Source organism: Ips typographus, linkage group LG2, assembly GCF_016097725.1.
Source record: "Ips typographus isolate SLU linkage group LG2, UJ_Ityp_2.0, whole genome shotgun sequence".
Lineage (NCBI taxonomy): Eukaryota > Metazoa > Arthropoda > Insecta > Coleoptera > Curculionidae > Ips > Ips typographus.
Window position 1 is genome coordinate 22,071,206 of NC_138423.1, and position 9,429 is coordinate 22,080,634.

Consider the following 9,429-nt stretch of genomic DNA (forward strand, 5'->3'; position numbering starts at 1 on the left):
ATATTGCTTAAGTTTTATTTCTTAACAAGTAGGAATGCATCCACTATATCAAAACACATGCAACTGAAAAATAAAAACAATAACAATTTATAGAAAAATTCTATAATTTATTAAAGAAAAAAGTTAGTTAAATCTATGGGACATTACAAGCCCTAACATCAGGTAATTAGTATTGACTAATAAAATTATAAATAAAATACTTATTAAAAAGGAACACATACTGTAAGTTTGAAAATGTTGATATTTCTGAATTAAATAATAAACTTATTATTTAACCAACACAAAAAGTTTCTAGACAGTAATTATTTCCATTCCTCTAACTAACGATGTCCGAGTAAAATCTAATTAATTATTGCACAACGACTTTAAAATGCCCACTGCAAATATCGAGCGATTTATACTGAGAATAAAAAAATAAAATAAATAATAAAAATACAAAACACGTGACCAAACAAGGCGGTACACGATTGGTGGATTTGAATCTGTGGCGTTCCTGTTACAGAGAACACACATCTAAAATACATGAAAACACTTTCGCCCGTTGCTTTCCCATCTCCCAAACTATACCGAGTTTATAAAGGCGTTAACCATTCGTAAAATGTAACAAGTTTGCAAGTGTTCTGGTTTCGATTGTGTAATTCGTGCTGATTTTTTTTTTCGGATAGTTTCAGCCATAAAGGTAAAATATCCAAGTAACTTCAAAAAACAAATAAATAAAAATTAACAATTTGGCATCTAGATTTTTTAATAGTTTTTTTTTAATAAATTAATTTAATAACACTTTTTCAATTCAATTTAAAAATGGTGTTCTAAAATATACACACACGCCACACTACAGTACAGGATTATACAAATGTCTCTCAAAATATTATATTTGTGAAAAAAGTATATTAAGTGATTAGAACAAATCTGAAACTGCTCATTCTGTTTTCATAATATGTCTAGTCGTTTTTCCTAAATATTTATGGCTATAAAGTTTGCTTAAAATTGTTTTTAATTTCAAATAATACCTAACCCAAGTATAGCCATTTCTCTGAATAAAAATGATTTCTAGGGGGACCTTAAAATAGCCCCAAAAAAAATCTTATACGTAAAATAACGTAACTTATAAATTGTACTTGGTTCAATTAAATCAGATAGATAAAAATTATTTTTGAGGTAATTTATTGTCCTTTGAAAATAACTCAATTTTCTTTTATCATCTTTAACTGAATATGTTAAAAATTAAGAGAGTTGCTTATCTTGTATACGGTGTTTTTTTGCAAACGACATGGAAATATAGAGTGTGTGTTAATACCGCATGTGACTTGTTATTAGCAAAATTTAAAAAAAATATATATTAAGTATACGACATATATTGCACAAAACTATAAAGTGGCTTAAATGCAATCAAGATAAGTGTGTCTTTAAATTAGATCAAAATCGGCAATATTAGACCATAATGACTTTCTTAAAATCAGCGAATTGCATCTGTTGTAATGATGTAATGTTTATAATAATGTTGTTCGCATTTTACTGATTTATGTTAAAATTTATTGGTATGAAATAATAGAACTACATTTTAATTTGTGACGTAACTATTTTTTGATTTATACTGGCTGGTTGTCGGTAAAGTAGGTTAAAATTTTGCTACTTAGCTGTATTCATTATTTTTAACAAGGATAAATTAATTGATCTTAACGGCAATAATATATTACAGCTTTTTTAAGAAATCACACTAGATCGAGAACGTGTTTTATGAAAAATTTTATGCAACTGTTGATGTTGATCTAACTTATTTTGTCCATATAAGATTTCCTTAAAAAAACATTGAAATAACTTTTAACTTTTGTTGATAATCAAACTAATCGCAAAACAAAGCAGTTGATCTGCAAGTTTACTAACCTTCCGGCTACCTATACAGTCAATAACAATGTAAACTCTCACTTTCATAGCGCGGTGCATGCTCGGCTTTTGCATCAATTTCCGAATAATTATTACGCTTTCTTTGCCGATCATGAAGGAAGTCGATTAAAATCGGAACGACATTGATGTAGACAAGGAATTTCCCTTGCGTATGTGAAATTCGGCATCTTATATCATAACGGTGAAGGTGTAAACTGGTGCACTTGCAGGAAAATCATTAATGACTCGTTATGTAAATTGTCCCGATTACTGACAATACCTAATCTAGGAAGTAATAGTTTTAGTTGCTTTAGTTTGATAACTGGAACCGCCTACAGCCTACACTCTGTAGCGTAATGTTGATGAAAAAAAAACAGGCGATATTGTGACGCAACGATTGTTAAACAAAATCCCAACAGGACAACAGAAACTGTGAACATTACCCGGAATAAAGCTTTGACTCCAAATGAAAATAAGTTGACTTACCTTCTCTGCATATTTCAGATGAGTCGATGGATTCAGTTACTGGTTCTTGGTACTGCTATAGGGGCGGCAAAAGCGGCTAATTTTGTACGATTGGTGATTTTAGCTGGGCTAGGATTGGCCGGATTATGGATGGTGCACACTTTGGCTCAAGATTTCAATCACATAATGCAAAGCGGCTTTGGCAGCGGCGGAGGAGGAGACCATAACACCGGGAAACTTTTTAGTGGTACGTTATTCAATAGAAATTTGGTTAGAGGTAGGAAATATAGGAAAAAACTTTAATGATTATTTACTGTTCTAACTTGCATTATATTTTTTCAGAGAATGAACCTATCAAAGTCTTCAAACGTTCTATCGACCAGAAACAACCTCAAATCGACTGGGAAATGGTAATTAAACGTGATCCAGCAAGTTGCGCCCGCAGCTTTATTTGCCAGCTGGCATCAACCAAAGAAGATCAATTAGTTTACGAAGAAAAGGTTATTTTATATCTTACTAAGTAGGTTTCATTTAATTTTTACTTTACCTACCATATAATTTTGTGTGTTTCTACAGAGCAGCGGCCTATAATCACACGTGGGCGGGCAAGCAGTTAAAGGAAGCTTTAGACAATGGCCACACTGTTACTTACCCCAATCAGTGTATGAAAATATACCGGTTTTGTCCGTACACTAAGCGAATGATGCTGGCTCTGTTGAGGGTGTTTGGAAACCGATAATGTCGGTTATTTTATGTTTTTCTGTAAATAATTTTGTAAAAAATAGCCACAACAACATAATGGTTGTGACCCATGTTCAAGTATTATTTATGTTAATCAAAAATATAAAAGTTAGGATGCTTTTTGATTGAGGTGCTATTTATAAATGTAATATATCAATTTTATTAATTTAATGTTTTTCAACCAATATACGTTCATTCAAGAACTGTTAAATGTATACCAATAGACCGATTTGCAATATACAGAGTCCCAGAAAAAAGTACTGCAAATCCCCATCATTTTGACCGAATTAAGTAATCAAAAAATATTTAAAACAAACACTTAAAAAAAAAGGGGATTGTTTACAAAAATACTATTAGCTACTTCGCTTAGCATAAATTATATTACGTAAAATCATACGACAAAAAAGTCCCGGTCCATTTCGCTGGTCAAATAAATAATTAAATAAATAATCAATAAATTTTAAAACTGAACGCTAATACTCTCCGTTATACCTCGGTTTCATTCACTTTCATCTTTTCGTTAGTTTTAGTAAAAAAAATTCCACCAACCACTCAATTTTTATTGAAAAGAAAGCTGCTGCAAGAAAAACCAATTCCTACAATCACAAATACTGTGATCAATAAGCATTTCAACGTACCTATTAAGCCTTCTTTTTTCCACCCTTTTTCGAGTTGTTATTGTTTGTTAAGGGGACTCCAGTTGCCTCGGCAAGTTGCTTTTTGAAAGCTAACAATTTGGCCACTTCAGGCTGCCACACCGACTTATCGGCACCACTCTCTTTAAGTTTTCGCACCACCAAACCCTAGATTTGATTTAAAAAAACCTCAATTTGAAAATGCAAAATTATGTGACATGCCGCAAATTTGAATACAACACAAAAATGACAATAGAATAATAATTATTATAGACAATCAACTTATGCAAGCAATTTGGTAAAAGTAAACTTACCTGTTTGGCAATGGCTTCTTCTAAAGTCCCTACATCACCATTACATTGAGGTACTTTAACTTCTTTAGGTGGACTTTTCCTAGATTCTTGACTACCCGCAAACTTTTTCCTATATTCCTCAATCAGTTCTGGTTCGATTTTAGTGAAAAGCGGTTGCGGATCCCCGATTTCGTGGCCAGTAGGCAGCAAATTGATAATTTCAATATTGCTAAAAATTGCCCGTTTTACTTCTGATGTTTTAAACTGCTAGTTATAGGCATACTCAGGATTTAACACGAAATCCTCACAATTCAGTTGGGATTTTAATTTGGAACTTGTGTCAGGCATGTAAGGTTGCAGTAAAGTGGCCAAAAGACTGGACAAGTTTGCGCACACTCCTACTACTGTACCAGCTCTCAATCTAGAAAAATCAACCTCCATTTATTGTCTGCGTACTATTTTGTTAGATGTAATCGTACTTTCCGGCTTCCCCTTCCTTGATTTTCACCCAAGGCTGATTGAGTTGCATGTACTGGTTACCATGCCTGGAAATTGACAGGATATGCCTAATTCCGTCCCTTAAGCGACACTTTTCCAAAGCAGCAATATAACCCTTTAACTCCTTGGTGCACAGCGCCAAAAGTGTATAATCTTCTTGCGTAAGTTGCATTTCAGGGATAGTTTTGTTAAAATTGTTTTTAACAAAAGTTAATGACCTACATTTGAAAGTTTATTTTAATACCCCGTATTACAGAGGGTAGTAACAAATTTCTTGCCTGTTAATAAAGTTTCCTAAATTATTCAGCAGTTCGGAGTTGTTTTTAGTGGCTAAATCCACCCAGCTGAAGCTGGCATCTTGCGCCTCTGGTCGTACATACAACAAATAAAATCTCCACACATCGCTTGGGATTTTCGTATCCCTGGCGTCGTTGCCAAACACTCCGATACCACGAGATTTTGAGAATTTTCCATCCTCATAGTTTAAGTACTCTAAATTAAAACAAATTTGCTTGAGGCACTTATGAATACTTGATGGAAAATAGTACATTTTTTATATTTATCTTCTGTAGAAACCAGCTTGCCAAAAACCAAACTGAAGAATATTTGGGTGTTTCATCATTCAAAAGGAAAACACGTTATATTTACAGTATTATCCACAACTAATAATTAACATACCTGTTGCCATAATATGTGATACAGTGATATAATTCCTGTTAGCTCCTAACAGCATTCCAGGGAACAAAATTGCGTGAAATGGTACATTATCCTTAGCCATAAACTGATACAAAGTGACTTTAGTGTCTTGCGCTGGACGCCACCACTTTTCGTATTCTTCCGTATATGCTCGACTAATTGACAGGTATCCAATAGGAGCGTCGAACCACACATAGAACACCTGTCAGATTAGACAAGTCAAAGACAAACTAAATTTACAAATGTGATTTTCATCAAGCTGTCCTACGTGCAAAAAGTGTCTGAAGAACCGAATTTTGTTTTGTGAAGATTTAGTGTGAGTTTAAAACGCCAGAATTCTATTGCCCGAATTAAGTTTACCAGCCCTTAATAGTTTGTTAACGATTCGTTAATAAAAATTCCACAAAATAGCATGCTGTTTTAAATTCTGCAAATTAAATTTGAAAACAATGCTTCATTCATTTCATGTTTTGATGTGGTGGACAAATAAAAAGAACCCTACCAGAATATTTTCGGTAAATTAGTGAGAATTTAACGAAGAAGAAATATCCAAAATTTCTGAGAAGGATTGTAAAAGAAAATTCTCGATAAATTACCGTTTTCCGTAAATTCTTCGTGGAGCCATCTCTATGTATACCCAATCAATTTTCTGTTTATTCTAACTGGTCAGGCGCAAAGTTTGTGTTGTATCAATTTATAAAACCTGATTTACACTTTTGACGGATTTTACCTTGCTTCGGAACCCGTCCAATGGTACTGGAACCCCCCATTTGAGGTCCCTAGTAATACATCTGGGTTTTAGGCCTTCTTTCAGCCAAGTGTGCGCTATAACGTCAGCGTTGTGTGACCATCCTGGGCTAGAGGTTTTAATCCAGTGACGTAGTAAAGGTTCAAGCTAGATGAAAGAATAGACTATACTGATAAACTTGTATATGGTACATTATTCTGCTAAATAATAGCCTGGCTAGAAATATACAATCGGAGATACAGTAGGAGTACTATTTTGTTAATTTATTTCAGTTTAATTTGCTATAAAAATGATACTAATTAAAATTCCGTAAATAATGTTGATTCAGTTAACTAAACAATGTTAAACATATAACAGTAGGAATAATAGTCAATTTTTACCAAATCTAAGTTAAAAAAATAAACCATAAAAACAAAGACACCTTACCTTGGGTAAATCAATAAAAAACTGACTTGAAGTCTTCAGTTTTGGCGTATCCCCACAAATTTTACATTTCGGGTTTTTCAGCTCAACCGCATTGACCAGCTTTCCGCATCCATCACACTGATCACCCCGAGCGTCTTCATAATTACACCCAATGTTCGGACAACCCCCTTCTACAAACCTGTCAGCCAAATAGCGATTGCATTTTTCGCAGTGCAGCTGATCAACCGATTGAGTGAACATAAATCCGTTGTGATTCAGTTGCAGAAACAAGTCTTGCGCCAACCTACGTTCTCAAATTATTCATCGAGTAATTCCTAACTGAAGGGCACTCACTCGGCTTGGAATGGGGTTGACGTACGCCCAAACGCATCAAAACTGATATTAAACCACTGGTAAATCTCGTTGTGGGTTTTAAAGTACTTGTCGCAAATAGCTTGGCAGGACAAGCCCTCCTCCAAGGCTTTAGTTTCAGTGGCTGTGCCGTACTCGTCAGTCCCGCAAATGTAGAGGGTGTTGTAATTGCACAGGCGTGAAAACCGGGCAAAAACGTCAGCGGACAGAACGCAGCCGATTATGTTGCCCAAGTGAGGGACATTGTTAACATAGGGAAGTGAGGAAGTTATCAAAATGTTCTTTTCTCCAGGTTTTGGGAGCCTAAATTGTCAAATTCAAGTATGAAAGAAATTTAAGGTATGGTAGCTCTTACACCACTTTGGCTGGTTTCTTCAATTTTGGCAGGGAGTCAAGGCCTTTTTTCCAGGCTTTCTCAGCTGCCAGTATGTCTTCAGCACTGACACTTTCAATCTCATGTTTAGGGGAATCATTTTCTACACTCTCAGTGCGAGAAACCTGCTTTTGGTCACCTTGTAATTGAGGTACCAAATACTTGGATGTTTGTAATAAAATTTGATATGAAGGTGAGCCAATGTTGTTTTTTTGGTGAAACACTAAGGATATGGCATCCTGCATTAACAGAAAATTAAATTAGTCAGCACTAAAATAATAAAGGAGTGACCGGGAGTGACTTAGCTACCTTAAATTCAGGAAGAACTTCCAGTCTATGCAACCAGGCTGTAATGTTTACAGCACTTGAGAGGAATTCTTTTAGCAGTTTTTCTGATTGAAATAGTGGGTATAAAGTGGAAAATACTGCAATGTCAGCTATAGTAAGGACATTCTAAAAAAAAAGTATTTTTGAATTAAATCATCAGAATAAAGTTCAGCTTCAATTTTTTTTACATTTGTGACATAAATCTGTAAATTCAAGTAAAAATTCAACTGATACAAAAAGATAGAGCACAGTACAATGAGATAAAGATAAATCATGATACAGCCCAATAAAGAAGAAGTAAAAATGTATAAGACTGTATTTGGTAAAATCAAAAAAACAGTGCAACATCAATCAAGTGATTGCTATTTCAATTAAAAAATCATCAGGCAACTGGTAAGTGCAAATAAAGACCAAGTATTAATGAAATTCAATATTATGACTATCAGAATACTTGAATTAATTGTCGAAATAAGGTAAAGTAGAAAACTACTTTACCTTATTGTAATAATAATAAACAATGATTGTTTGAAAAGCAATTTTAAAATTAATCAAATAAAAGGCAACCAAAATCAATTTAAAAAAGCCAGTTTAGTGCATCAATTCTAATTTTAAAATATCAAAATAAACTTAAAACTATAAATTAGATAACACATTTCTTTTCTAGTAAGAAATAGTTTGCAGAAAGTGAAAGCGCACATGCGCATATAAGAGGTGAAATGTTATCACACATTGCATCATTCAATAACACAATGTCACTATCCAAGTGAATCACTGGAATTTTGAGTTATAGAGTGTAAATATAATGCCCACTTACCTCTACAAGAAAATCAACTCCACCTAAATTGGCATTAAAATAGTCAATTGCAGATAGTATTGACTTTTTGATTTTCTCAGACTTGAAGTTGTTTCCTAGTAACAAGGCCAAAAATGGGGACAAAACCGTGGCTTCTAACTCTAGAATCTCCCGTACTTTCCCTTTGTGCTCTTCTTTAGGAGGAACAAGCCACCATATAGCTGCATTGGGAATAAATATGGTTTCTTCAGAGTCTACCACCAGACATGGTAAATGAGTGTCATCTAGGTAATGATGAAAAAAACTCTAGTTGAAGCAATGTAAAAGACAGTTTTTTGATGACTAGACATACCATTGTGACCTGTAATCTTTAGGGGGCACTTTTTCTCTGAAACGTTGTTTGCCAGCACTAGTTTTAGAGTGGCAGGGTTGTTTTCGTTGCCTATTATAGTCGTCATTGTATGTTCAATGGGCTAACCACTGTCAAAATTGCATTTATTGATTCTAGTATATTAATTAACGTTTAATCACAATGCGGTAAAATACACGTTTCTTCTGGTCTAGTATGCAAATTAATACACTTCACTAATCACTTCCTCTAGCTGACACACTTTGAAAAAGTGAGGTTAAAAATTAGTGAGGTTGAGTGATGACGTTTCTGTCAAAGGATAATGTCAAATGCAACATTGCCAAACCTTTAATATTCTCGTTATTTTGGTTTTCAGTACTTTCTATTTTTAGTTTTTTATACGTTTGCAGTTTGCTTCCGCGATTTTCTCCTAGAAGAAGTGCAGTAACTATTTCTTTTTTACAGTAAACACACTTGGATACATTCAGTGTGCCTGGTTGACGTGTTGGTAAAGTTTTTGTTGAAATTTGAAAATGTTAAAAAAAACATAGCTGACATGGCAGCGTTGCAATAACAGAGCACTTTAGACATGCGCCAACTTGAAAGCATCATCACCTGAGTGTGCGGCGTTGTCAGCTCAACTTAAATTTCTTGTTATAACAAAGATGTACTTCTGGAAACAACAAACAACAGAGACAAGAATCTTAATTTGACCAGTCATTTCTAGTATAATACGCAATAAGGTATGTATGCAAAATGCTATTGCTTAGTTGTTTTATTATAATACTAAAACACTAAAGCGTTAAAACATAAATTTGGTGTGGAAAGAGCGAATGTTAAGACTGTTTGA

At 34.0% G+C, this 9,429-nt stretch overlaps 2 protein-coding genes across 3 annotated transcripts; one reads left to right on the top strand and one right to left on the bottom strand.

Moving 5' to 3' along the window:
* Positions 1-567: 567 nt before the first annotated feature.
* Positions 568-3,256, top strand: LOC145725635 (uncharacterized). The gene is made up of 4 exons (XM_081974444.1): positions 568-679; positions 2,389-2,596; positions 2,692-2,869; positions 2,926-3,256. The coding sequence occupies exons 2-4, from the start codon at positions 2,389-2,391 to the stop codon at positions 3,086-3,088; spliced, it is 549 nt and encodes a 182-aa protein (XP_081830570.1). The 5' UTR covers positions 568-679; the 3' UTR covers positions 3,089-3,256.
* Positions 3,257-3,448: 192 nt separating this feature from the next.
* MetRS (methionyl-tRNA synthetase 1) lies at positions 3,449-8,837 on the bottom strand. Of its 2 annotated transcripts, none has more exons than XM_081974437.1 (14): positions 8,583-8,837; positions 8,252-8,514; positions 7,420-7,563; positions 7,093-7,349; positions 6,720-7,040; positions 6,387-6,669; positions 5,943-6,107; positions 5,195-5,414; positions 4,795-5,008; positions 4,498-4,734; positions 4,302-4,439; positions 4,040-4,247; positions 3,729-3,893; positions 3,449-3,664 (listed from the first exon to the last, which is right to left on the bottom strand). In XM_081974437.1, the coding sequence occupies exons 1-13, from the start codon at positions 8,686-8,688 to the stop codon at positions 3,732-3,734; spliced, it is 2,718 nt and encodes a 905-aa protein (XP_081830563.1). In that variant the 5' UTR covers positions 8,689-8,837; the 3' UTR covers positions 3,449-3,664; positions 3,729-3,731. The 2 variants fall into 2 exon arrangements, with proteins under 2 accessions (XP_081830563.1, XP_081830562.1); XM_081974436.1 differs by having other exon boundaries at positions 3,449-3,667.
* Positions 8,838-9,429: the final 592 nt, after the last annotated feature.

Coding starts and splice junctions, on each gene's coding strand:
- LOC145725635 (XM_081974444.1), top strand. CDS start 2,389: ATGAGTCGATGGATTCAGTTACTGGTTCTTGGTACTGCTATAGGGGCG. Junction 2,597..2,691: donor CACCGGGAAACTTTTTAGTG/GTACGTTATTCA, acceptor ATATTTTTTCAG/AGAATGAACCTATCAAAGTC. Junction 2,870..2,925: donor GTTATTTTATATCTTACTAA/GTAGGTTTCATT, acceptor GTGTTTCTACAG/AGCAGCGGCCTATAATCACA.
- MetRS (XM_081974437.1), bottom strand. CDS start 8,688: ATGACGACTATAATAGGCAACGAAAACAACCCTGCCACTCTAAAACTA. Junction 7,041..7,092: donor AAGAAACCAGCCAAAGTGGT/GTAAGAGCTACC, acceptor TTGACAATTTAG/GCTCCCAAAACCTGGAGAAA. Junction 5,009..5,194: donor ATCACATATTATGGCAACAG/GTATGTTAATTA, acceptor GTTTTAATTTAG/AGTACTTAAACTATGAGGAT.